Source organism: Anas acuta, chromosome 3, assembly GCF_963932015.1.
Source record: "Anas acuta chromosome 3, bAnaAcu1.1, whole genome shotgun sequence".
In the NCBI taxonomy this organism is placed as follows: domain Eukaryota; kingdom Metazoa; phylum Chordata; class Aves; order Anseriformes; family Anatidae; genus Anas; species Anas acuta.
The window spans coordinates 102,754,591-102,781,781 of NC_088981.1; the positions used below are offsets into that span (position 1 = coordinate 102,754,591).

A 27,191-nucleotide genomic window follows, 5' to 3' on the forward strand; every position below is an offset into this window, starting at 1 on the left:
TTAAAATTGTTGCCACAACGGGTGCAAAATAATTAAGCAGAAGGCTGCTATAGCACTAATTACTTTTTGTCAACACGGCCAACGTGTGCTCCAGTGCTTCCTATATTACTCCAGTGGCGTGAGCTTAGCTTTCCTCTCGTGTTTTTAGGCAGGTGTTCTGTGTTTAGTGCACACAGGCAGCGGACAAGAACTGGATGGGTTGCCATTGGCAAAAAACACATCTCTCATCTGGTGCAGGATGATCCTAATTCATAGGGCAAGAAGCTGTGCGAGGTTTTAATTTTTTAATGCTTCTGTACCATCTCTGACATGTCTTGGGCCAGTCCTCTAGGTTTCTTCTGGACAGAACTGACACTGTAGACAAGAATTGTGACTGAGGCGGTTGATAAGGTGTTGGAGTTTTCCTCTAAGTAGAATTTGATAGATTTTCTTTCTTTCTTTTCAGGTTGTGTGGTCATCTGGCGCACTACAAAGAAGTGGACTTTCCCCAGAGTTACCATTTTGTGCTAAGGCTGTTCTCCTTTCTTCTGAGGATACAGCCCTCTTACATCCATGAAGAGGTGTGTGTGATAGAACACAAACTTTTTAATAAAAAACTCTCCAAAAAGCCTCCAAACACAGGCCTAAGGAAGTAAAGAGACTTAAACATAATAGTATTAAAGTTGTGAGAATTGGTTCCATCCCGAACCAGGGTATCACATCTACACTGCCAGTGTTCCTGTTTCCTGCACAGAAACCTTCTGTTAAGGTCGTAGCGCTGAGCTCTGCCACTGCACTGCAGCTGTAGTGTCACCTCGTCCGTAATTTAAGTCAGTCACTGGCTTCCAACTGGGAGAGTTACCAAGGAAACTGTTTACCAAGATTTATTTCCTCGCTTTGCAACAGAGCCAACAGGAAGCTATGAAATTGCCATTTTTTTCCACATAATTTTACATACTTCAAGCGTACTGGACAGCACGTTGGCACCTAATTGCATTGTGAGATTTTGCAATTAAAATGCTACCTTTTTTTTTTTTTTACTGACTTGTATGACGGCAAATATATTTCTAGAAAGTAATGTTTACTTTGTTTTGAAATAGCGTGTTAACAAATAAAAGGAGCAGGTGGTTGATGTTTTCACTGCAGTGAGTTGTTTAGTCTTTGTTCCTACACGGTCTGTTCTGGAGCGGTTCTGGCACTGCTTTCAACATTTCTTTGCATCCTGAGTATCTCCCAGTCCCTCCTTGTGCCTGAGCCTCTCATTCAAGCCAGCGCCTTCTGGGGCCGTGTCCTACTCCAGGCTTCACAGCTTTTGCAGCTGCCTTTATGCCTGGAACTCCCCATCCTTTTTGTCGTACAGCAATAGCTGCCAGGTCCTCCCGTCATCCTTCTTTTGCAATGCTACTCTCTTTTGAGCTGCACTTCATTTCTTCTGATCGCTTCATAATGCAGCAGCTTGTGCCTCAGCCATTCTACCCATTTCTCATGCTCAATCTTATTTATGCACTGTGTTTTCCAGCTATCCCAGACAATGTGTAAATGAAGTTGGGTGCTACGACTACATTAAAGACACCATAACATATACATATGTTGAGCAGAGATATGTTGAGCAGATACACAGCTGAATAATTCTGCCTCCGGTTGAATGAAATAAAATTCCCTAACTCCATCTGTCAGCACAAAGTACAGGAGTTGCCAAATACACTTGATCAATCACAAAATCACCAGCTGTTCCTGGGCGGTACTGTGGACAAGACAAATGCTGTCTGCAGACTTTTATTTTTATTTTTATTTTTATTTTTATTATTTTTATTTTTATTTTTATTTTTATTTATTTTATTTTAATAATAGAGCTTCCTTACTGAGCAAGGCTTGGGCTTCAGTGAGATGTAATCCGAGAAGGTAATCAGCTCAGTGAGTAGCCTAAGTATGATGGAAGGGTTTCAGATTTGTTGCAGTTCAATCTGTGAAACTGTCGTCTAAAAACTGGGAGCAGGTGAATGAATGAATGATAGGAGAGGAGACGTGCAGCCCTACCCACCTGAAGCAAAGCGATGAAGCAGTATTTCAAGCACAGGTAGAGCAGACAGGAATGTGTGTAAGGGAGGGCGGGCAGGCTATTAAAAGTAAGTTGTAAGAGTTATTTGGAAATGCTGGCAAGCCACGAAGGCTTCACTGGCTCAGTGGAGTAGAACATAGTGTCCTGATTGGAGGTGGCAGAAAAGATACTGTTTGGGTGGAAGTTTTTACTTTTTTAGACATTTTAAGCAGTTCTTGTAGAACAGGGATTTAGAGCAGTGGTCCCATAAAGTGACTGGGATGTGCAGATGAGAAACTATGCTTTTAGCAACACAAAGCTAAATGGTGTTTGGTGGGGGGAAGAGTACAGGCTGAGTTGTTACTTGTTGTCTGTGTTAAATGTTTCCTAAGTGATACAGTTCAGTGTGTATTGCCACATTGTGCTAGCTACCTCAAGACTTGGGACATCCCTCGAACTGATAATTACATTATGGAGTCAGAATGTACCAATTTGAATCAGATCTCGTGTTTGTATTTTTAAATCAGCTGTTATTTATTATGCTTAACCTCACCTGAGCGAATTACTGAAGTTTGTAAATATTTAGGAAAATTATCCTTTGTTCTTGTTCTGGGTAAGTGTTTGTGTCAGTTAAAAATCGACGGAAATGTGAAAGCATTAACACCGTGTATTAACAGTGCTTCCTCAAACTCCTGAAAGTATCCCATTCGCTTTACTATAGTATTTGCTAAAGTCCTGAATTACCTATCTAAAAGACACTTTATAGACATAAAGGCTTACTTTAATTCAGAAGTCTTCATTTGAAAGACTTGTGCACTTAATTATAGGTATACCTTTCTTTTAAAAATACTGTAGTAGTAAAATCTCAGCTTCGTAAATTAAAAACACCGTACTCATTGTTCCATTGTTACAAATGTAACAAAGCTCCCTTAGATGTTAGAATAAATTAAAGTTGTACTTTAATAAACTGGAATAGAGCTCACAATTAATCATCAGCAGCCCTGTGCCTTCTGGGCACATGGGCGAAGAGGCAGATTTAAAAGAAAAGGGTGTGCCTCTGAAATACTTCGTGGTAGTTCAATCCAGCTTAATCAATCGGCACTTACGCTCCAGCGGTGATGTTTACGAAGCTGACGAGCCACCAGAGTGCCTTGTCTTCAGTGGATGTAGCCGAGCTCTCTGGGGACAATCGCTTGGGGTCTGGTTAACACGAGCCCGAGGTGGAGCTGGCAGGTGGCTGAGGGGCAGGTGTCTGCCGCAGCCCAGCAGTTCCCAACACCTCCTCTATCTGCTTCTACCTTGCAGCTCCTTTCGGTAACCGTTTGCTGAAAATGGCCAAGGAAAGCTCAGCTTTCTGATACGGGCCTTGTTGTACTTCTTCTGGGGGAAATTCAAGCCTCCAAGCAAGGTTAAAACCAAGTGCTTTTTTTTTTTTTTTAGATTGAAATTTTAAAACATCTATTGAGAAGATTTTGAATAGTTGACTAATTACTAGCTTAGACAAAAGCGTATCAGTTATTTTGAGACCTTGATGTGCCTTCCAAAGTGAATTCAGTCATTTCCCAGTTTGTGTATTATACTTTAACGTGCTGGTTTGTTTTGTTTTGTTTTTTCCATCAAGAGTACAAATGTAGTCTTACTTTGAATTTCCTTAAATAATGCAACCTTTCTAGTGATTCCTTGGAGAAATATGACAGACGTCTAGTTTTCTTTGAAAGTTAGTCTCCAACAGAATTGGTATTTCGCTGTCTTTTCACTGCCTCAGTGTGTTTGCATCCTCAATATCATCTTAGTCTGCCACATACCTGTTTTCTTTTCAAATTTTTTTTATCATTTTCCAGACAGGAAGGAGAGATGTTTGACTTTCTCTTGAACCTCTTATGCTGAGCAAGGGCCCTGAGCCTGATTTAGCAAGAGAAGTGAGAATCAGCAAGGTTACGTGCCTGTGAGCAATCCTAGTTCAATATATTGTCAATAGTGTGTTGTATGGGTAATTAAATCTTTCCTAGCCTATTATTTGCACGTCCCCTGGAACAATAGTGTGAAGGAGATTTGGGCAAGCTTCATGCAGCGTTGCAGGCAATGCAATGAAAACTCACTGCTCACAACGTCCTGGGAAGCTCCAAAGTCTCTTCGCCTGACTGCTTAATGCTGGCTTTTCTCCCTCTGTGGGTGACCAAGATTTGCTGATGGGCCTGGAAAGTCATCGTAGGGTGTTTATGGAAAGCTGTCAGGAGGATGTTTTTGCAGGGCCGGCTGGGAGCAAAAGGGCTGGGACCCACAGGCCTGCCGGGAAAGTCTTAAAGATGTGAAGTCCCTGGGTAGCTGTCGGCACCGTGGCTAATCCATCCCTTGGCTGTGGCAGGCTGAGTAAGACTTACGCTGCTTTAGAGGCACAGAAGAGTCAGGGTAGCTTTGTTCAAGGAGCCTCATATTTTGATCCAAGAGTGCGAAGGGAATGCCAAGCTGTGGGGACGGGCAGAGATGAAAGCTTCCCTCAGCGCTGCGTGCACTGAGGGCTGGCAGAGCGCGGGATGACGAATGCTGGTGTCCTCACGTGAGGTTGTGGCTGCCCTGGTACGACTGCTCGTGGCGGCGTTTGGAGAGCCAGAACGCTCCTCCCCGCTCGCCAGCATCCACAGCCTGCCTCTGGCAGCAAAGCAGGCGGTTCTAAAAGAAATTACAAGCCAACAACTCTGACAGCCTCACGTGGCTGCTCTGTCCTGGAGAAGCATTCTGGATCCCATCCCAGACCTCCTTGTTGTCCCAGCAGTGGCTTTGCTCATCCGAAACTGTATCGCAGTGCCCCAGCAGCCGAGGGCAACCTGGATGCTCATCGGCGCAGTGAGGTGTGCTGCTTCGGCACAAGACCGTGACAAAACATGTTGTTGACTGAAGGGAGGCTCGTCCCCGAGCTCCGCGGTGTTCGCAGCTCCTGGCTGGGCAGCTGAGCGCTGGCTGCGCTGTGGAGCAAAGCGGATTAGGCAGAGGACAGCGTGCAGGCAAAGAGCTGCACGCGCTGTTCTCTTGCTACATCGCCCTCACCCCGTATGGCAGCGTGTTTGTACAAAGGACTTAAACCCAAAGGAAGTGCTTTATAGGGATGGGGAACGTTCGGTGAGACTGGCCAGCCAAAGGTTTTATTGCCAGTATAAAATTCGAGCCTTCAGGTTGACTTCTTTTTATGTGTAGGCTACTGCAAATTTGGTTCATTTATGTGGTAGGCATGTCAGAGTGGAGCTGCATCTCCTGGCCCCAAACAGTCTGCTTGCTGCGAATGGTTTCTGTGTTATCTTTAAGGCTAAATGCAGAATTAAAGGGGAAATCTGATTTTTAAGGAACACTGGCAAGATTGCGTATAGGGATATGGCTGAAAAGCCAACTGTTTCGCTTTCACTTTCCTCTTCTGTATTTCACGCTTTGAGCTTTCATTTATTTCTTGACTCCTTTTTCCCCATCCTTTTCCACCTTCCTTTTCCACGGCCACTTGTCTACCTCTTCCTTTCCTTTGCGCCTGCTTTACCTCTCTTCCTTGTGAGCTCATGAACTTTCTGCCTGGGCTTTTCTCTTTCTTTTCATCCCTTTGACTCCTTTGGGTTACTTGTACAGAGTCAGTGGTTAGCTGTGGGCTGACTTTTCCAGCTGTACCATCGGTGACCACATGGCCTAATGCAGAAAAGAAGAGCTTACCTGGTGGGCTGTGCAGTGAAGCACAGAAGATTCAGTGCATCTTGCCCTGACTGCCTGCCGTGTTTTGCGAAATCAAAAATACTGTTACAAATTTGATGCAACTTGTTTGTTACACAGGTGTGAATGGCCGGTGCACCAAGATGATAATTATCACGTACGAGCTGATAGAGCCTTATTTGTTGGGTAAGTCCTAACAGAGGGTGATCCTCGTCCAGAACAATTCCCAATTTCTCTCGAGAGCGGCGTCAAAAGGCAATAGGGAAACGGGTGAGCACGCTGCGACGGCGCTCAGCCAGATGGTTGCAAATGGTGTGTGGGGTTCTTTAGGTGTTTTGGGTGGGAACTCACTTAACAGGAAATGAATGCGTGAGGAAGGGAAGGAGAGCACTGAAGGCAGGACAGAGGAAGAGGAAAAGGAAAAGGGGAGGAGAGCAGTGACACGGAGGTGAAAGGCCTGAGGGAGGGAAGCAGTTGGAGCGGACGCCAGTCAGCACAGGGCAAGGGAAGTCCTGCCAGAGCACTGCCACACCAGGCTGGGATGGCTTCGTGCCCAAACCAAAGCCCTCCTCAATCCCTTTGTGCTTCTTGCCTGATTTTATCCAGCGCTGATGCAACCGGGTCAGTGACATCACAGAAATCCACCTCCCGCTGGTGTTACAGAGTCTAGATTGTGACCGGCAGATTAGTCAGTGGTGTCACAATCCCGTGTTTGTATCATTGTCTCCTGAACGTGGAAGTGATTGCCATGTCGATAACTACGTTTTCATCCGTGAATCAGGCTGTTAAGAAAAGCAGGCTCTTTTGCAGAGGCACCAGCTGTGATTTATTCGGAATAAGGCCTCGGCCAACTTTAGTGCAGTAGAAACGCCAAGCAGGGCGCATTGCGAAGATTTCAGCAATCGGGGTGCAGTGTGAGCAGGCGGCTGAACTTCAAGGCACACTGCCCCTGGGTCACTGAGAGCCACGGGGTAGGGCCGAATTTTAGCGTTAATGAAAAGTGTGCACATGTGCCAAAAAAGCAGCGATCGCGCGTGCACATCCCCGAGCTCTAAGAACAGGGAGCATCACGGACAAATAACAGTTGAGAATGTCAGCAGCCCTTTCCAATGCTTCTAATTCTGAGCTGGTTGTGTAATTTGTGTTGGAAACAAAGCCAGTTTTACTCGTTTGGAAAAATGTGATTTCCTGACATCTTAATTGATGATAGCACTTTTTCAGAAGTGCAAGCCAGTAAGAAATCACATCTTCTGTGCAATCCAGAACGAGATTTTAAAATGGGTTAAAAATACGGGATAGCTTTTACTGCATGCCATGAAGAACAATTCAAGTCAGTTCGTTTCACGTAGTAGAGCAAGATCCTCCCCAGATAGCAATATTTATCTTCTGCCATCCTAGTGGCAGTGTTTGCAGACCCAAACAAAGCATTTTGTTTCTAGAACGCCAGTTGTAATCCAGTCGGAGGATATTAGGCAACTTCCAGAATTAGACCCTTAGTGAAAGTTTGTTCCCTTTGGTTTCATATTTCCCTCGGTTGGCTGCTTGAATTGTCCTTCTGTAATCTTGCATTGGAGTATGTCCTGCACAAATAGGGAAGAGATTTTGACCTAGAAGAGAGACCTCTCATTAGTCCACACGCTTTTAAATTACAGCAGTTATCTGCAGCATCTGGGCATGTGATAGAGAGCGTGGCTGCTGCATGGGGTTTGATTCAGCTTGTTACTTCAACAGGCGGCCTCCCACCCTTGTATTTCTCAAGGAGGAACTCAAGATTTGCTGATTTTTGTTGGCATGCCCCCACTGGACATACCCATGTCCTCATACCCGCTGGCACCCCGAGGCTTCAGCAGCATCTCCTCCAAGGGCTGCGGCGTCCTTGGGGTCCACCGGAGCGGGGCAGTGGCGAATTGTTCTGTCTTTAAGGACTTTTCCTGTAAAAAAAAAAAAAAAAAAAAAAAAAAGGATTTCGTGTGGAAAGTCGTGTGGAAAGTCGCAGGAGGAGCGGGGCTGGAGGGAGGAGGGGAACCTGGCCCCAAGGTTTGGGGGCTGAGCCACCAGGGAGCAGCACGGGGGAAAGGCGCTTTTTACCTCAGGAACCTGAGGTAAAAATTTACCTCTTTAAATTTATTTACCTTAGGAACGGTCTTTTTATTTATTTATTTACCTCAGGATCGGCCCTTTAAATCTTAGGAGCGGGTTACTTATTTATTTATTTATTTATCTATCTATTTATTATCTACTTATTTATTTATTTAATGTTCCTCTAGAACGACCTTTTTAACCTCAGGAACAGATTTTTATTTATTTATTTTCCTCAGGAACAGACTTTTTACCTCAGGAATGGCCTTTTTTATTATTTTTTTTTTAACCTCAAGAACGGCTTTTTATTTATTTATTTTCTTCAGGAACGGCCTTTTTTACCTCAGGAACGGCTTTTTATTTATTTATTTTCCTCGGAAACATTTTTTTTTAACCTCAGGAATGGCCTTTTTTACCTCAAGAACGGCATGTTATTTATTTATTGTCCTCAGAAATTGACATTTAGGTCAAGAACGGCTTTTTATTTATTTATTTATTTATTTTCCTCGGGAATGGACTTCTTACCTCGGGAACGGCCTTTTTTTTTTTTTTTTTTTTTACCTCAGGAACGGCTCTTTATTTATTTATTTTCCTCAGGGACGAACCTTTTTACCTCGGGAATGGCTCTTTATTTATTTATTCTCCTCAGGAACGGACTTTTTACCTCAGGAACGTCCTTTTTTTTACTTCGGGAACGGCTTTTTATTTTTTTATTTTTTATTTTCCTCGGGAATGGACTTTTTACCCCAGGAACGTCCTTTTTTTAACCTCAAGAACGGCTTTTTATTTATTTATTTTCCTCAGGAACGGACTTTTTACTTCAGGAACGGCCTTTTTTTACCTCAGGAACGGCTTTTTATTTACTTATTTTCCTCGGGAACTGACTTTTTACCTCAGGAACGTCCTTTTTTTAACTTCAAGAACGGCTTTTTATTATTTATTTTCCTCAGGAACTGACTTTTTACCTCAGGAACGACCTTTCTTTACCTGAGGAACAGTTTTTATTTACTTGTTTTCCTCGGGAACTCACTTTTTACCTCAGGAACGGCTTTTTTGCGTTAGGAACAGATTTTTTTTTTCTTTTTACCTCAGGAACTTTTTTTTCTTTTTTTCTTTTTTTTTTTATTAAATCTCAGGAGCACCCCTGTCAGCGTGAAGACGCCCCCTCTCCTCACCTCCCCCCTCCCTCCCCTCAGCACCGAGCCCCTCTCTCACCCCCCTCACCACCGCCGCCGCCGCCCGTCCCCTCCGCTCCCCTCAGCGCGGTCCCGCCCCCTCCCTCCCTTCCAGCCAATGAGGAGCCGCCGTCTCCTCCCCGCCGCCCTCGCCGGCCAATGGGAGGCTCCGATCGGCGCCCGTCCACCTGCGGCCGGCGGCGCCACCTGAGCGGGCGAGAAAAGCCGCCAGAACCCGTCGGTGCGGCGGGCTGCGCGCTGCTCCCTCCGCTCGCCCCCGCTCCCTCCCGACCCGCTGGGCCAGTTCTGCCGCCTCCTCCTCTAGACATGACCCAGGACTACGACAAGTGAGTGCTGCGAGTCCCCGTGGGGCGGGGAAAAAAAGAAAAAAAAAAAGGGGGTGGGGGGAGTGGGGAGAAGCCCCTCAGGGGGTGCCCCCCCCCCCCTCCATCTTAGGGCCGCGACCTGAGGCGGGGCGGCGCGAAATGGCGGCGGGGAGCCCCCGGCCGCCTCAGGGGGCTGAGGGGGGGGTGTGCGGGGGGGGACGGGGCAGCCCCGCGGCCGTCCCGCCCCCTTCCTCCTCCTTAAAGGCCGCCTGTGGGGTGCGCGCCCCCTCCACACGCGTCCCCAATGCCCGGCTGGGGGCTGTGAGCCGGCCCCATGGACTTCTACGAGGCGCACCCCGCCGGGAAGGTGGATTTCGGCAGGTAACGGGGCGGCCCCGCTTCGTCCCGTGGGTTCCTGTGGGGTCGGGGGGGATTTGGGGCTGTGAGAGGTCCCCTGCGCTGCCAGGCTTTGGGTTTGCCTCAGCGGGTGCTGCTCCTCGCTGTGGCCGGGACGGGGAAACGGCGGCGAAGCCGGCGGCTGAAGGGTTCGTGGTGGCCAGCCCTGCTCCTGCTGCCCCCCGTCCTTCCTTCTGTCCCCCTCTGGCTCCTGGCATCGCAAGGATGGGTGAGAGGCACCGCACTCCGCTGCTTTCACCTCCCTTTTTCTCCCAAATGACCTGACTCGAGGAGTTACCCGCTTGTTGTGGATATTCCCGGTTCCTTTCAGCGCGTTGTGTAAGAACAGGAGGATCCTTATTCACCCCGCGAGAGAATCCAGCTTTATCTCTCGCTGTGCGCTCCTTGCTGGGAGGTGGATGTCCCCCATACAACCTGTAATTCAGCACACGTGTGGCACTCCACACACAAATCCCCACAAAGACCCATAAAAGGGTTTGGTGGACAGCTCGTCTCTTTTGTTATTTGCTTTTTTTTTTTTTTTTTCCCAACTACACAACGCTGTTTTATAGGTACAAAGTGCTCTTCTACATCCTGGGAACTCCCACTCGCTTAAACCCCGCCGAGCTGTCCCCCTGGAGCTGCGGGGCTGCTTGTGTAAGCGATAAAGGACCGAGCGCATCGTTTGCAGGGTGCTCGGCAATCTTTGGGGGAGAAGGTGGTGATAAATGCAGGAGCGCTAAGCTGATTACAGTGATTAGAGCGTTTCACAACTTGGCGTTTCACAACTTTTTGTGTTCGTAGTGTATTTCAATCTCTGAATGCATCTGGGTGAATAACAGATGAAAAGAATCCTTATCTTCCGGGGAAGGGGTATGAAGGTGGTGAGGATGTGTTTTGGTGGGTTTTTGTTTGCTTTTTTTTTTTCTTTTTTAAACAAACTATTATCGATCTATTAAGGATTGGGGCTTGGATTGTTTGAGGAAATCCAAATATCCCCTGTTCCACCCAGTCTAGCAAACTAATGTTGCGCTTGCACTGGAAAGAAAACTATTTGAGCTAGTCTAAAAAGTCAGATTAAAAAAATGTTTTCTTGAACTGACTTTAAAGATGAAGCACGTGTCTTACAAACAGGACATGAATTTGTCAAGCTGTCTAAGCTGGTAGGGCTGTGCGGTTGTCCTGCTTTCAGTTATGGGCTGAAAGTCCACGTTTTGTCCCTTTCTCCTTCGCAGCAGTAGCAGAATGCCCAGAGCAGACGCAGTTTCTCAATGCACTACATCATCAAGGAAATAACCAGGGTTTTGTCTCTCTCCCAGTTCTAACTTGTCATTGAGTCAAGCTGGGCTCACATCTCCTCAGCAGTCACCAGACAGCAAATCTTTTGGTGTTTTAATGTGGGCTTGGAGAGCGCGGGCACCTTCTGAGGGCTCTGGGAGAAAGATGTTTTGTCAGTTCACACTTTCTAGTTCCACATGGAAACTCGAGCAGGTTGCGGCTCGCTACCATTACGCAGGATGTGCTGGAGGTTTTGTAGGTGGTAGGCCAGCAAGCACGTATAACTTCTGGGCTGGATTCAGAGCCTTAGCAGGTCTGGGGTGCTCTTCAACGGCCCTGTGATTGTATATGGGCTGGTGTAATCCCGCTGAGTTTGCTGACGTTAATCCCGATTTACACTGAGCACGGGTGAGATCAGAATTAGGTTTCTGGGCTTTTTGTGTTGACTAATCCTTGCAGCGCACTGAATCAGAACTTGAACCCTGTGAAACTGGGGCAGCTAACTTGAAAGAACTTCAGGAATGTTTTTCACGACTTCTAACAGGTGCTTTTTTCCTCTTTCTTTTTTTTTTTATGCTTCAAGTAAAAGACCCGTGCTGGTTCTTCAGAATGACTCTCTCTACTCCCAGAGACGTCCGTACACCAGCGAAGATGAAGCCTGGAAATCCTTTCTTGAAAATCCCCTTACGGCAGCTACCAAAGCTATGATGAGCATCAACGGCGACGAGGACAGCGCGGCTGCCCTCGGACTGCTGTACGATTACTACAAGGTAGATTGGCGTGGGCGTGCTTCTGGCAGCCCCTGGAGCTTTTATTCCACCGGTGGAAAAAGCATCGGGTGCTTGATGACAAAGAGTCGTGGCATGGATTTTGCTGAAGCCATGAATTTATCGCGAGGACTTTAAAATATAGGGCTTTAAAAAAAAATCCACAAATTTCTCCTGAAAGATGGTTAATTTTTAGCTCAGTAAAATAAGACCTGGATCTTGCTGTGATGGTTAAAAAAATCCAGTAGCACTTTACTCTGCCTCTGCAGGACCCAGAGTCGTTAAATAGTCTCGATGAATGAAACTTTGGAGCGTGTCCATGTCTGAATGCAGATCTGCATTTCCTTTTGCTCGTGTGATCCCCGTTCTGGTGGGGCCGCTGGCTTTTGTGCTGCCGTGAAGCTACAAAGGCAGAGTTTTTGCTTGCGGGTGGGGGATTGTCAGCCAGGAGGAGTTGGTGCCTGCTTCCCTCTAACCTTCAGCGAGCTGTTAACGTGTTCATCCCTTGGCAGCTCTGCTTGTCTCCCCTTAGCATTTGAGGTCTTCTCAGAGACATTTACCTTCCTAAATGCCCCTGGCTGAGCTGAACCCAAGCAGGTAGCCTTCTGAGCTGCATGGAGTGCATTTCATTGAGTTTTCTTCTCTAAATACGGGAAGCCCAAGCCAGGCTGGCTTCCTTCACCCCAGTGTTTGAGTCGGTGGAGGCCTGCAGACACTTTCAGGCAGGGAGGTGTTGTGTTTCTGTTGGAGTGGCTGGAGCTGCCTGGTTTTTCCTTGCTGAGCAGGCAGGGAGCTTGGCTCTGGGGGCTGGCGTTTTGGCTAGTGCCCTTCAACAGCACTGAGTGCACTTGCTAGCCTCAGTATGCTCCTCAAACCCTAGCAGAGGTGGCATTGGGCATACAAAATCTTTGCCTTTTTTTTGATTTGAACACATGTATCAAAATATTCTTGTAATGCTTTCTGTGGAGCTTAGTGCTCCACGCATGCAAAAAAATGCCCCAAATTCACTGGTGTGAGTGTTATTCGTCTAGTTTTGTGAGAGTATTGCCTTTTGTGCTTGCACTTGCTGCCCTTTTGGGTAGGGGGAGGGAATAAATCACATTCACCAGAACAATTTTAACCCACAGAATCAGTTTTGATTTCTAAACGTGTGGATTACAAAGAGAACGGCGATGTCGATCCTTCATGCTTGGCAAAGCAGAAGGGATTTGCTGTACGTTACTGTCTAATTCAGGGTTTCCTCGTGTTTGTGTATCAGTAGGTGGGTAGGAAATTTGGTGGAAAAACAGGTATTCAGCACACTTGTGAGGCAGGACGGTTAGGGCTGAAAGATTTATTGGAGGCTGCGATGAAGTAATGTCAGAGGGACAGCGTCTCGGCATTCGCAATACGCCCCCTCTCCCTTTGCAATATTAAAAGCAGCGATGAGATCACCTTTGAATATTTTATATTTAAAAAAATACACTTGAAGACTCTTTTGTTTGATTAATGGGCTATCCTGATCCTTCAGCTGTTGCTAGCAGGGTCTGAGAGAAGTTAAATTTTCAGTCAAAACGTGGATTCTGCAGCTGTGTTGAGCTTTGGGGGCCCTCAGACAGAGGTTTTCAGAGTTCTGGTGGCTGTGGAAAATCCATTTCTGGGGTTTTTGGAGTCCTCGTGTTAGGTGGAACAGACAGGATTCAGGCTTTAGTCAGGGGCTATTAAGAGAAATATGCTTCTCATGCAGCTACGTCGTCAGCATCAGAGCTAATTAGCGGTGCAGCAGTGATTACTTGCCTTGCACCTGAGCTGGCAAACGTGAGCAGTGTCCGAGTGTGCCTGTGGAGCAAAGGGAAGTGCTGGGAGTCGGTTCCTCCTCGCACAGGAATATTTTGGCTTTAATCCTTCAGGTGGCATGCAGGGTCCAAGTGTTTGAGCACTGTTTGAGCCTGGTGCCCCCACTCCTCTGGTCTCTGAGGAGAACTTAAAGCCTTGAGCGGCCTCAGAGAGCTTAATGTGAGCAGAGAGGGGGAAGAGCTCTAATGGCTGTGTTTGAAGGGCCAATTTTTTGTGTGGATGGGAGGAGGAATGCAATGACAGCGTGTGTTGTGTTTCCCAGGTGCCAAGGGAGAGGAGATCTTCAACAGCTAAACCAGAGGTAGAACATCCTGACCAAGATCATAGCAAAAGGTATTAGCTCTTGTTGTCGTGTCTGCTTCTCTCCCTTTGCTCTTAGACCACCAAAGCTGCTGAAAGGGAACTTTGCTGCTCCGGGAACAGGGCAGGGACTGTGCTGTGCTGTGGAGAGCTGAGGCCCAAACTGCTGCTTATTGCTGTCCATTCTGCTTTCTGTCTGCTTGTGTGATACAGTCAGCTTGGCAGAGGCTGCTTCCTTTAATGTTCAGTGAAGGCTTTCCTTCCCAAGGCTTGCAGAGGTCTTTTTTCCTTTTTTTTGCATGCAGTTATCTTGGTTCTTCACTGCTGAGTTTGGTCTCAGGCAGCATTGCTCCCTCACACATGGGCTGCGGGGTAGGGACTGTTCGTGGCCTTCTTTTGTATCCTCTGGAACTTCTTTATTTCTTCTTCCTCTTCCTGCCCTCCCTCTCTTGTGCCCCCTGCCCAAAGCAGGCAAAGATACTGATTAAACAAATATTATGAGCAATAGGTTCATTCAAGACAGGCTTCCACTCCCCCCATCCTCTTCCTTTGCCCCGATTAGAAGATTAAAATGTCTTGAGGACCTGAGGTGAGGTTTTGTGGGCTGCTCAGACGACTTCTGGTTGAGGAGAGCAGCCTGGCTCCCTGCCATGTGTTCCCACTGCTCCCCTGGCACCAGCTGTGGTCTTCCTCTGACCCACAACCTAGCAGGACAAAAAGCGATTGGTTTTCTGCCAGTGGAACGAGCTGAACTGGCTCCCCAGGGGGATGGCAGCGTCCGAATTGGTGCAGAGCAGAGGGCAGCACCACGCTGTCGGGAGGGAGAAAGGAAGGGAGGGCAGGCTCCGAGCGGCTGCTGGCTCTGAGGTCAGCCCGGCCGCAGGTGTCGGTGTCATCCTGGCAGAAATGAGTGTGGTGGGGTGGGGTGGGGAGTGTGAAGCTATGCAAACCACCCCGGGGAGTCTCGTTGGGGGTTTTCTCGGGGGATGTGCACGAAGGAGGGCTCTGATTTCCCCGGGAGCTCTTCCTGGGTGGCAGACTTGTCGGGCAGAGGAACGGCGACCTTGTTCCCGATGCCCCTCTGGCCACCAGGCAGCAGTTTGGTGCAGCCTAACGTGAGCCTGTGTGTGGTGAGAGGAGCATCACAGCACTTGGTTTTGGATCACTGTTTTCCAGGCAGTGAGAATCGGGGCTGTGAACCCTCACCCTTTGCTCCAGGGTAATTCATCTCCAAGGTGGAGTTATTAGCAGTGGATGAGTGGTTTTTCTTTTTTTTTTAATGAGTTTTCTCAGCTTTTCAGGTTAGAGTAGAGCCGTTCTTCACAGACACTAGAGTTGGTATCAGCTGTCCTTGTCCTAAAGGCTGAAAAGCAGTTCTTGTTTAACGAGAAAATGAAAAGTTCTGTTTATTTACTTTTTTTCCTTGCCTTTTGAAGGAACAACATCCCGAACGTGACGGAGCAATCACTTATATCTGCTGGGGAAAACAGAGTCCAGGTCCTGAAGAATGTGCCGTTCAACATCGTCCTCCCGCACACGCCCCAGATGGGCATGGACAAGAGGGGCCACCTCACCACCCCTGACACCACTGTCACCGTCTCCATCGCCACCATGCCCACCCACTCCATCAAAACGGAGACCCAGCCCCACGGTTTCGCCGTGGGCATCCCTCCGAGCGTCTACCACCCCGAGCCCCCCGAGCGGGTGGTGGTGTTTGACAGGAACCTCAACCCTGACCAGTTCAGCTCCAACACCCAGCCGCAGAACTCCCAGAGGCGGACGCCGGACTCAACCTTCTCTGAGACCTTCAAGGAAGGCGTGCAAGAGGTACAAAAAAAAAGACACACTCCGTGTGCGTTTGTCTTAATGGTATGCACTGAAAACGGCAGTAACCGTGGTTTTATTTATTTTAAAGCCACACATCAAGGAACTGTGTAGCTGCTCCCTGTCTCTGAGATTTGGGGAAGCTTTAAAATGTTGCCATACATTGACTCAGAAGGCTTGTGAGATGTTGTGCTTAGTTGACACCCAAAAGTTTAGGATTAAAAACCTGCTCCAGTGTCCTGTGGGTGCAGACCAAAAATCAGCTCTTATCTGATGATCAATTTGCCCGCCAGAAGTTCTGTGGCAACAGGTATCTGTTTAATCTTGACTTTTCTTGTTGCTGCCGTGTTAATTGTTGTGTTTTGTTTTTTGTGTCTACACCAGGTTTTCTTCCCTGCTGAACTGAACCTCCGGATGACCAACATGAATTCAGAAGATTATGTTTTTGACAGTATTTCTGGGTAATGCTTTAACGTCCCCTGGCCTTTACTCTCTTCTTCTCTTAGAGTTGGTTTTCCTGTGAGGAAGCGGTGCAGCTCGCTCCCTTCTGCCCTGAGTCTCTGTCAGGCTCTGGGTGTGAAAAGCAGCACCAGCAGCTTATTAGCTTGTGAATTTAATTGAATTGCTAATAGCTAATGGATAGCTTTCTGTTCCGTGAGAGCAGCTTGCTGCTGTATGATGGAACAGAGAGCTTCCAGGCCGGCCTGCTGCTGTGACTTGGAATTTAGCTTGCCAAGAACCTCTCTGAAATCTTCATTCATGAAGGGAATAGTTTTAAAAAGGGGCTCGTCCTGTTTTCCAACTTCCTCGCCTGTTGATGGCTCTGTGAGTCAACTAACGACTTTGGAATTTCTCCAAATTAAATGTAAAACATTTAATCAGCTTTCCAGGAAAATGCCTTAGCAATCGCTGTCCTCTTGGCTTCGCAGGAACAACTTTGAGTACACCCTGGAGGCCTCCAAGTCTCTGCGGCAGAAACCGGGGGACAGCACGATGACTTACCTGAACAAAGGCCAGTTCTACCCCATCACACTGAAAGAAGTGAGCAGCAGCGAAGGAATCCATCACCCCATCAGCAAAGTGCGAGTAAGTGGCAGCTTTTGGGGTTTCTTGGGAGGGAGGGCATGCGTCTTGGTAGCTTAAACTATCCAAAAACAAATCCCAACTGGAGAATCAGCGTACTGGGCAGCTTTTACCCACTCTGTCACCTCAGTGCTTGCTCTTCCACTGTCCAGCTCCTTCCAGACCAACCCCTCCTGGCTCTTCCTGCTAGGAAGCGGTGTCAGCACTTGCGTGCAGGTGATGCAACCCCTGCAACGAGCGGAAAACCCGACACCGAGGAGGACTTCCAAGACAAACGTACTCTGCGGCCTTTTCTTTTGCCTCTTTGCGTTGGGTTTTCTTTAATCTTCTGCCCTCCCCCTCTCCTTTCAGAGCGTCATCATGGTGGTGTTTGCTGAAGACAAAACAAGAGAAGATCAGCTCAGGCACTGGAAATACTGGCACTCGAGACAGCACACAGCCAAACAAAGATGCATTGACATAGGTAAAGGAACACTCTTCTTGCTGATGTCAAACTCCAGCCTAATTCCTTGGCACGGTTTGGCTTTCTGCTAAAGCTTTGTTATTTTAAGCAACCTTTGGATGACGCTTTCAACTCTCCCTAGCTTTGCTGAAAGACTGGAGAGAGCTGCTGATTGTTTCGAGCTGGTGTAATTTTTAGGACCCCGTGGAGGGGCTGGATTTTGGAGGGGTTTATTTCGTTCAGGAGCAGGCTGAGTTCAGAGCCCTGCGTTGGGAGATGGAATTTGGAGACAGTCATTACAGGTGCTTTGGCCTATCTTGGTGGCTGTAGCTAAATTGCAGCCCACGGTCTCTGCAGCAGTCTTAAATACCGTGTATTTAATGATTTCTTCAAATCCTTGTGGAAATACCTCGATGCTAGTGATCCTCCTTCCCCCAGCTCTGCTCACAGCTGCCTTTTGGTGCCCGGCAAAAAAAGAAAACACTGCAAATTTCCACTCGCCTCTAGACAAGGCAGTGGCTGGCTGGCGTCCAGCCTCCTCTGGCTGAAGGCTGGCTTGTGCTCCTCGCCTTCCTTCTGCGAATAAAAGCAGGGATTAATCACTTGGCACTTGGAGCAGACGCGCATGCAAATCTCTGTTAGTGAAGGAGTTTTACTGCGAGCTTGTTCCTCTGCCATCCGGAGCAGAGTTTCCCGTACGCAGCAGGTTGTGGCACGGGGCGTGCAGTGTCTGATGTCTGCTTTTCCTCTAGGAGAAGCTACTAGGGATCTCCTGGGAGCCCCCTATTTTGCCCCTCCCTCCTGTTTTTTTTGCTTTGTGTGTGTGCTTGGTATGAGAGCTATTTGCAGCCTTTTTAATGATCCCTTTTTAAATACAGTTCAGCTTCCTTTGCCCCCAAGGGGTTGCTGAGGAGTTGCAGTTTCTAGCTGCTGTGTGTGTGAATTAAGAGCTCCTCCGGACGGTATCGCCTCTCCCTCTCCCTCACGCCTCTCCTTTCTAACAGCTGACTACAAGGAGAGCTTCAACACCATCAGCAACATCGAGGAGATCGCCTACAACGCCATTTCCTTCACCTGGGACATCAACGAGGAGGCCAAGGTGTGTGAGCACGCTCAGGCTGCCCGTCCTTTCGGGGGGGAAGGGAAGGGCGTGTGGCCTTACCCGGTGATTAGCGTGTAACGAGTTTGTTTACGCTCTGCTGTGAGGCAAAACCTCCTGGCTGTTTCTTCAGAGGCTTTGGATGCGCAACTGCTTTCGGGTTCTTGGCTGAATCGTCTTCCCTGAGAGATGGGCGCTGGCAGAAGGAAGCGCCGAGGGTTTCCAGGGGAGATGAGGCGGTGCTGAGCACAGCGGGGCTTGGCATTTAGCACAGCCCCTTGGCAGGAGCCAGGGGGACAATTTTTGAGGAGTTAAGGTTGGGACGAGGGGCTCGTCCTCAGGAGAAGGGGGAGCAGCTGCTGCTGTTGAGCTACCCAAACAGTGCTGCTGAACCCGCAGGTGCCAACGCACAGTGACCTATTTCCAGCTCCAGCAGCCTCCCAGTGAACTCCCTTCTGATCTCGCTGCAGAGAGCTGCCTTGCAGTGTGCCTGCTGTGAGCCGGGTATGGATTTGGGCACCAGGCTTCCCGCTGGCTGTCCTGAGGAAAGCAATCCCTTCCCACCCGCTGAGCCCAGCCATTTTTCTCCCGATTTCCCCTCTCAGGGCAGTGTCAGCAAGCCAAGAGGCACCGAGCAGATCCAGATAGAGGACACAGTGAATTTTTAGCACCTATGGACCAAAACCACACTGTGCAACACCTCCATGCTCCATCCTTGGCACGTCCAGGTGGAGATGCTGGTTGTAGCGGGGCCAGCAGCGTTCCTCTAGGTGAACCAAAGCGTTCAAACAGGTTCCTCAGCAGGGAACTGAGGCGCTTGATCTGCGTGAACCTGGTGCCAGGTGGTCATCGCCCAGGTGCTCCACAGACCCCTGAACGTTCAGGTCTTCCAGGCCCACAGGGAAATTGCCCGTGGCAGTTTGGAGATGTCTCAGGACACCCCCGGGGCTGTATTTCAGCTCGCGGGGTGAGGTGGTGCGGGGAGATGTGACCCAGACTGGTTTTGTAGCTACAGAAGGCGAGTTTGTCTCCAGACTTTCACTCCTAGTGTGCAAGATCAGTGTGCTTTGAAGGCACTGTGACTCCAGGAGCCAAAAGTTTGTGCTCTTGGTGTCAGGATCACATTAAGACAAAAACACCGTGGATTTGGAGTGTTCAAAGAACTCTCATTTGTAACAAACACTCTGTGTTTTAAATGTCTATTCAACTTCTTTATTTTTTGCCCCCGAGTGGATGCGTTCTGTCAGTGGTTGGGTTTCTCAGCCGAGCTGCTGCTCTTTCCCAACTCCTGTGATCTTATCAGGAGATGCCTGAGCCAATTTCAACAATTTTTATTGCACGGTTCGCTTACCTTGTGTGCACGCACTCTCTCCTCCCCCTCCATCTCCTTTTTTTTCCCCCCGAAGAATATTCTTGAAGAATACACAAAGAGCAGGGAGTGAGGAGAGCTGAACTCCTGTGGAAGACCTTCTGTAGCATCAGAAATAAATAATGTCTGGTCTTTAATAAGAGCAGCGTGGCATGGATGGTGCATTTAACCAGCTGGCAAGCCTTGCTGCTTAGAAACTTGTCTGATTCCCCTGGGATGCAGGACGTGGCAGATCTGCTTGGAGCGACAGTGTGCTGTGGAGGGCACCAGGAGCACTTCACATGTGCCAGGCTTTTCCCACTCTGGGATCAGTGCCTGTGGGTTTTGGAGCTGTTTTGTGCTTCTTTCTGGCAGCTCCTCTCTGCCCTCTTCTGTTCCTGGGAGACAACACAGGAATCGCTGGGGAAGCGGTGTGTTAAGAACTCGCTGGGCCTCCTGAGCATGTTCAAGCCAGAAAAGGGCTCAGGACCTGAAGTGAGAGTGGCGAGGAGAGACAGGTTTTGAGTGGGAAAGAGTAGGAGATGCTTCCGAGACTGGCAGGAGAGTGAAGGAAGGGTAGAAAGGTGGAGAGGAGGCCCTGTGGAGAAGGGAGGATGGCGAACTGGGATAGAGCTGATGAATTGTTGAGCTGAGGATTTGGGAAAGTCAGCACGGCCGCTCGGGAGCAGCCCCAGCTGGGTGGGAGCGTGGCCTGCTGAGTCGGGCAGAGATGGGAGCTGATAGAGCCGCCTGCACGCAGCAGGGAACGCTGGAGTCACCCTCAGGCTGGCCGAGACTTCAAACAGTTTCTCACCCTGTCCCGGGCTTCTGCTGCGCTGGGCAGACGGTCGAGGCAGAATTGTTTCTTTTAGTAACAGCTTTTGGGTGTCTGAAGACAAACTCATCATCTTCTGGTGCTTCATTAGGGCTGGGATGGAGCTCGCTGTGGAGGTGCCTGCCCCTCCTTGTTGACCAAGCGGGCTTGGCCGTCTTTAAAGTCTGTTGCTGAAGCTGGGGAAGAGGAATTCTTGTCCTTGCAGTGCTTTCTGTGTGGGCTGCCTCCACCAGGCAATGGGGAGAAGCATCTGTAGGCTCAGGGTGTGATTTTTTTGGGACTGGGAGCCGTCTCCTCGGGGTCCATACAGAATCACAGAATTTCTAGGTTGGAAGAGACCTCAAGATCATCGAGTCCAACCTCTGACCTAACACTAACAGTCCCCACTAAACCATATCCCTAAGCTCTACATCTAAACGTCTTTTAAAGACTTCCAGGGATGGTGACTCCACCACTTCCCTGGGCAGCCTGTTCCAGCGTGCCTGGTTCTCCTTCCCCTGGCTGCTATCTGTTAGAGGTCTCCTGATGGGAATTGTCACCAGGCGCGTGGTTGAGCGCGCGTTTCTTACCCGTCTTTCCTGCCAGTCCGTGCTGGCTGTGGTCCTGTTACCTCTGCTGCTACCCGTTAGGCTGCGTGGAGCAAATTCTCTCTCTACCTCTGGCCTGGGGACACGGCCTTGCTCTCAGGTCAGTGCCGGCTGAACAATCTGGCCGGGTGGCTTTCTCCAGGGGTAACTGGCTGTGCTGGATCCGGCTTTGCTCAAATCCCGTGGAGCAGGAGGGTTGGGGTTGGGGTTCTGCCCGGGGGGGCTCCAAAACGGCTCACATGCCCAACCTGCTCAGCTGCAGCTCCAAGGAGAGGCAGGATTTGGCAAAACACATCCATGTCCTCTCGGTGGTGGTGTCTTCGCCGGATTTTGTGGCTACAAGAACTCAAGGTGGTGTTTGAGGCACCCTTCTGTGCTGTAAGCAGGTACTGTGTGAAAAGACTCCCCCAAAAAGGGGTACCCAGGGAGGGTGTGGCCATGGTGTCTTCTCCTTCTTCTGGAGAGGGCGGATTTTGTGCTCATAACTTGAATTAAGGCTGGGGCGTACGCCGCTGGTTTGTTTTAAGAGTTTCTTCTGGTGTAGCCCTGGCTTTGTGTTGGCTGTAGGAAGAGCTCAGCTTCTGTGATTGATGAATATTGCCCGGCTTTGTATGGATGCCATTGTAATGAAGCAGCAGTCATATGCCTCATTAAAGAAGGTGTTGCCACCTCGAGCAGCGCTGAGGCCGTACAGGTTTGGTGAGTTGGAAATGAAACGATGAAATGTGATGAGTCAAACATACTTCAAGGAGAGGGGCTGGGTTGGAGCCAGCGCTGCAGACCACGAGTACTTTGAGGCACAGCTACGTGGAGCAGGGACGTAGGGAAAGCACAGCAAGGATTGCCTGCCTCGCAACACGGACAGATATTTTTCTTTTAACTTCCATTCCTTTCATACCTTATGGCAAAACTTCCTCTTCAGCCATGCCTGTGCCTTGGCAGACTTCATTCTTTGTCTTTTTTACCTCATGGCCAATTGTTCTCCCCCCCCAAGCTGCTGCTTTTGTTTCCTTTCGAACCACCCCGCCGGGAGCTGACACCTGGGCTGCATCTTTTATCTTATCAGAGCGTGGGGCGGGGAGGAAGCGCTGGCAGGAGTGGGAACCTCTCTCCCTGCTTTTCCCACGTGCTGGGAGCAGAGCTTCGTGCGTTTCCTCGCCCCAGAACACACTGCAGTACCAATCAGCCTTCCCATTTGAGCAGAAATCTGCATTTTCCTTTCATTCCCCTGCCTTCTCCTTCTGTTGGTGGCACCAGCTCGCTCCGAGGACGCTCTGGACTCTGCCAGGCACCCATAGGGGCTCGGGGGCTGCTGCAGATCGATTCCTCGCGCTCCCAGTGGATGTGGCCCCGTCACGGCCCTGCCAGACGAGCCTTATTTGGAGCGTCCGATCCCGAAGGCGGGGAGCCCACAGGTGCACGAGTTGCCCAATTTATTTTTTTATCTCCCTTTTCCTGGCTCGCCTCCTGCTGATGCAAAACCTGCGGTGCGCACGTGGGAGGCGAAGAAACGAATGTGAGAGCAGGAAGACGAGCGACCTCTCAGGTGATCCCTACTGAGCTGGTTTGGTTTTTTTTTTTTTTTTTTTTTCGCTCTTTTAAAGCCAGAGCAGTTTTCTCAGCGCTGCTTTCTTAGGACGTGCCCCGGTGGATGTGTGCGGGCAGAGCTCTGCTCGCACTGTGAGCCTGGAAGCCACCTCGCTTTGTTAGCACCCCTCAGAGCCACGCTGGTGCATAAATTATAAAGCTTTGGGGCCAGGGGATTTGCATCCTGGCAGCTCGCAGCACGGATTGAGCATGTTAAGGCCTATCTCGTGTGCATCCCATCTTGTATACGTCCGTGTGGATGTATCTTTAGCAAAGACCCTTTATTTTTCTCTTCCGTGTCCATATTTGTCCAAGCCTGGAGGGAAACCACACGCCTTCTGCCGTCAGCACTTCAACAGCAGCCTTGGAGTTTCTGGGTAGTTTCTCTTTAGTGCGTGGCTGATAAATGAGTTGTTGGGGCTGCTCCTTGGGGCTGCCCTCACCGGGTCAGCCCCAGAGGTTCCTCATCAGGGTAGCTCGGTCGAGGGCTTCTGTGTCTCTTTGTCCTGCAAAAAGTGAAAATAACACGGAGGTAAAATCAGCTGCGCAGCAACTGCTGCCTTCCCCTGCCGGAGCCCACAGGGAGGAGCGTGGAGCAGCACGGATCCCACGGGTCCTGTTGGGCGAGCTCTGGGTGCGTGGGGAGCCCGTCTGCAGGTGAGGCTGCCCCTTTGTGGGGTGGAAACGATCCCAGAACGTGCTGGGACCCCTTTGTCTACTGTGTGTGGGACCAGGACAATCCCAGAAGGACATCCAGGAGCTGCATGATGGCCAAGATAAACTGGGGGGAAGAGCACAGGGTGCTCCAGCCCTTCCTTTCGGAGAGGCATCTCTCATCTCGCTGACAGTGAGGATCCTGCAGCGCTTTGATTGCCCTTTAATTACGCCTGGCTTGTTTGAAAGGCAGATCTGGTTGGAAAAAGGTGCTGTGTGGAAAGAGCTCGGCTGTCTCCGCTGCCCTTCCTCGAGGGCACGCAGCGGAGCAGCCGGATTAATTTTTCCTGTGTTATTAAAGCTCGCGGATGGTTCCTCGTGGCTCCCGAGGTGGGCACGGCGCCGTTCCTACCAGCTGTGAGCAGCGCGGGAAGTCACAAAGTCGGACTTCTTCCCACGCTGCCTCCTGTCCTGATCTCAGATCTCCCTGCTTTAAAGCCTCCGTTTGTGCTTTCCGTGAGGCCGGGCTGCTCCTCTGCCCCCAGAGGCTGCAGGACACGAGATGTGGTGGCGAGGGAGCGGTGGGTGCGGGGTTTCTGCGGCACGTTGGGGTGAAAAAACAACAAAAAAGAAAGAAAAAGTAAAGCCTGGCTTTGGTTGTAGAGGAAAAGCCTGGAAATCTGATTCAACGTACACTCAAGGCTTAACTGCCGAGCAAGCAAAATAGCTCGGGAACGGGTTCCTAATCCTTTTCCAGATCTGTTTTAAAGAAAATCTACCTAACTTTTGAGGCTTTGAGTCATGGCTGTAAGCGCTCGGGCTTGACAGCGCTCTATTTTTAAGCGCCGTCGTTGTGTTGGATCCTGGGAGGTGAGATGAGAGAAAATGTTTTTTCAAAAAAAAAGTAACAACAAATCTTAATATAGCTGAGAATGCGGAACTGCCCTTAGAAAAATAGGTTGGACAGATGAAAAGGAATCTTGCTCAGCAGGCTGGAGACGCAGAGCAGCTTCTGCGGTTACGTTTTTCTTTCTTCTGGCAATGTTGGGGTGGGGATGGAGCTGGCGCAGTCCCTCAGCCTGACGTTTCTTCTCCGGGGCGAGTCAAATCTTCCCCAACAAAAGCTCCTGGCTGAAACTGCTCGAGCCCAAAGTGGAGAAGCTGTTCTCTGCAAGGCTGTTTTTGGGGAAGTTGAGGGGATTTTAAGCTCAAAAATAGGATTTGGAGCTACAGGGCGGGGAGGGAGGAGGAGGAGGGGAGCCTTTCCCAAGGGCTTTGTAGGAAGGGGAGCGGCCAGGCTCTGAGGGAGGTGGTTGTCATCTGCCTGGCGTCCCCAAGACTTAAAGGGCATGAAAATGAAGTCAGCCGTTCAAAGCCCCAGCTAAGCAAATGAGGAGAGCTTCGAGTGGGAGGATAATCTTTGCCATCTGACGGGGCCCCGAATTCCCGTGGGACACCCAGAAGCACCCACCCCTCGTGTCAAGACCCAGGCTCCGAGAGCCGCCTGTGCTTTGCTTCCCTGCTAAGCCCAGCCTCCAGGGAGCCTCTTGGGCAGCAGCCTGCAGGCAGAGCCCAAAACTGGGACCCGAATTCTCCAGGAGAGACGTGCTGCCTCTGTGAAACCTGTGTGGGATTTCCCAGGAGCTGTGAGGCTGTGGCAGACCTGGAGTGGCTGCTGCTGCGTGTTTCCCCGCAGAACATCCCCCCTTTTTTCGTGCAGACAGGAGAGCTGTGTGTGAATATTCACCAGGGGTAAATAAACTTCAAATTAAAAATGTCAAAGCATGCAAACACTCGAGCCACGGCTCTCTTACAACACCCCCCCTGCTCAGGGAAGACGATTACTCAGGCTGTGCCCGCAGCTGATTACAGGAAAGGGGCGAGAGCAGCTCTGAAAACACCTCCGAGCTTTCCCCAGGGCTGTGCCAGAATGCGCTTTGGGAGCTGAAGGCAGCAAAAAGGGGAGGCGGGCGGATGAAAGGCAGGGTAGGGATGGGAAGCGTTCAAACAGCGATCCCAAACAGACCTCCTCGCCTTTCCGAGCTGCGATTGAGCCTTCGCAGTACCAAGGCGGCTCCGGAAGGTGGCAGGAGCTCACTGCACAGCTCCTCAGCCTGGCTCTCAGTGTTAGAGGCGAGAGAAATCAGCAATTAGGTGGTGGGAGCGTGCTCTTGCAGGACAACGTGATTCTGGCTTCCACAGCTTGGATGCCTTATTTTTAAAAAAAAAATTATTATTTCAGAGGTGGGTGGCCAGCCTTAGCTCACGAGGCAGAGAGGAGAGCCTTTTTCTGAGGCAATTAAGAAAATGAAATTAGATGTGTTGAAAAATCACTCCTAATTCAATTTTTTATTAGAATAATGAAAATATTGCCCTTTCCCGGTGGTTCTGAGCTCTGACAGGGTGCTGCAGGTCTTCCTGGGGAACATTCAGAAGGGTGTTTGTAGTTTTAAGAAGCAAACCCAGGAACTCTCTCACTGAAATGATAGCATTATTTATTTGGTTAAAGGTAATAGCTTGCCTAATATTTTAATAGCTTTTAATACAACTTAAAAAGTTCTGAGTGCTTGTATCAGATTAGGTGCAACTCGCAAAGCTTTGGTTTACCACGTCCAAATTAATGCAAGTCTTTCAGGGTGGTAAAAGACTTGCCAGTGAAGCTTGGGCAGAGGAGAATTCCTGCTGCGAAAGGTTTGCTGAGGAGAGATGAGAGAAAAAATACCAAGGAGCTCTCCTAAAGTTTGAGAGTTGGAAATTCACTCTTGTTCAAGGGTTTTGTCCCTTCTAATGCCATCTATAAACACTAAGGAACATGGTACTGCTTCGTGTGGCTCTCAGCTGATACCTCAAAAGACAGAAAGCTCTCCCTGGAGGGTGAGGACCTGCACTTAGCTCTCAGCTCTGGCTGTGTAGTGCCTTGCCAGGAATTTCCGTGGCACTTGTGACGGATTGGTTTCCTCTCCTGCAGGTTTTCATTTCTGTGAACTGCCTCAGCACGGATTTCTCCTCGCAGAAGGGGGTGAAAGGCCTGCCCCTGAACCTGCAGATCGACACCTACAGCTACAACAACAGGAGTAACAAGCCCGTGCACCGAGCCTACTGCCAGATTAAAGTCTTCTGCGACAAGGTAAGGCTGGCTCAGTGTGCAGGTGATGTTTTGGGGCGGGCTGTTCCACAGCTGAGGGGGCTGCTTGGGATTTGGGCTCACCGAGGGCTCCTGTGCAAGGGAAAATATTCCAACCCCTTCCACTTGGCTCGTGGATGTTGCAATGACCTCAGATCAATTTGCTGCTCTCCTGAGCGCTGTGGAGATGTTGACTTTGGAGAAAGGTCAGCCCGTGGCAGAGGATCAAATGTGGTGGTCCAGACACTCGGAAAAGCACCCGATGGATTGAGCAAGTGGAGGCTTTTATTTTTGCCCAGCTCGTGTCCTGACAGCCTTTGAAAGCGCTGGGTTTGTGGAGGAGAGGGATATCTGCCTGTCTCTGTAACCTGCTTCCATCCAAACCATCCTCAGAGGGACTGTGTCCTCTCAGGATAGGCTTCCTGTCACCCTAGGGCACTGCTGCAAAGATCCCAAAATGTATGGGATCTGCCTCTGCTATGGCATCCCATGGTTCCACCCTGCCACGTTTTATTGTCCAGTTTTGTATTAAATACAAACTTACTAAATTTGCCAGGGAGCTAAATTCTTGCTGCTACCCCTCTGCAGATGTTCTTCTGTGAAGCTGGTTAATAAAAGGGCAGGTTTGGTGAGCACGTAATTTCACCAAATCCCGTTATCCTGCCGTGCCGCTGGATCCTTTATTTTCGTTTGGGGTTTTGACCTTTCCTCCCGCTTGCTTCCTCCAGACGCTTTGCAAACTGGAGC

At 49.5% G+C, this 27,191-nt stretch overlaps 2 protein-coding genes and 1 long non-coding RNA gene across 7 annotated transcripts in view; 2 read left to right on the plus strand and 1 right to left on the minus strand.

Annotated features, from left to right (window-relative positions):
* The window catches only part of TAF1B (TATA-box binding protein associated factor, RNA polymerase I subunit B), a 48,499-nt gene extending 47,375 nt beyond the window's left edge, over positions 1-1,124 (plus strand). For both annotated transcript variants that reach the window (XM_068678570.1, XM_068678569.1), the window contains exon 15: positions 446-1,124. In XM_068678570.1, coding sequence (XP_068534671.1) covers positions 446-635 — 190 coding nt within the window. In that variant the 3' untranslated portion in view covers positions 636-1,124. The remainder of the gene's footprint in view (positions 1-445) is intronic.
* Positions 1,125-2,002: 878 nt separating this feature from the next.
* LOC137854744 (uncharacterized) lies at positions 2,003-10,894 on the minus strand. The gene is made up of 2 exons (XR_011095370.1): positions 9,979-10,894; positions 2,003-7,635 (listed from the first exon to the last, which is right to left on the minus strand). It is a non-coding gene; the product is annotated as an uncharacterized lncRNA (long non-coding RNA).
* Positions 9,146-27,191, plus strand: part of GRHL1 (grainyhead like transcription factor 1) — a 28,104-nt gene continuing 10,058 nt past the window's right edge. The window contains exons 1-10 of one of the 4 annotated variants that reach the window (XM_068678573.1): positions 9,175-9,305; positions 10,916-10,981; positions 11,542-11,728; positions 13,824-13,894; positions 15,298-15,688; positions 16,070-16,146; positions 16,615-16,771; positions 17,120-17,231; positions 18,215-18,309; positions 26,289-26,447. In XM_068678573.1, the coding sequence (XP_068534674.1) occupies positions 11,663-11,728; positions 13,824-13,894; positions 15,298-15,688; positions 16,070-16,146; positions 16,615-16,771; positions 17,120-17,231; positions 18,215-18,309; positions 26,289-26,447 (1,128 nt within the window). In that variant the 5' untranslated portion in view covers positions 9,175-9,305; positions 10,916-10,981; positions 11,542-11,662. Of the gene's footprint in view, positions 9,306-9,515; positions 9,666-10,915; positions 10,982-11,541; positions 11,729-13,823; positions 13,895-15,297; positions 15,689-16,069; positions 16,147-16,614; positions 16,772-17,119; positions 17,232-18,214; positions 18,310-26,288; positions 26,448-27,191 lie in introns of those variants that run through there. The other 3 variants (XM_068678574.1, XM_068678572.1, XM_068678571.1) reach the window with 3 other exon arrangements.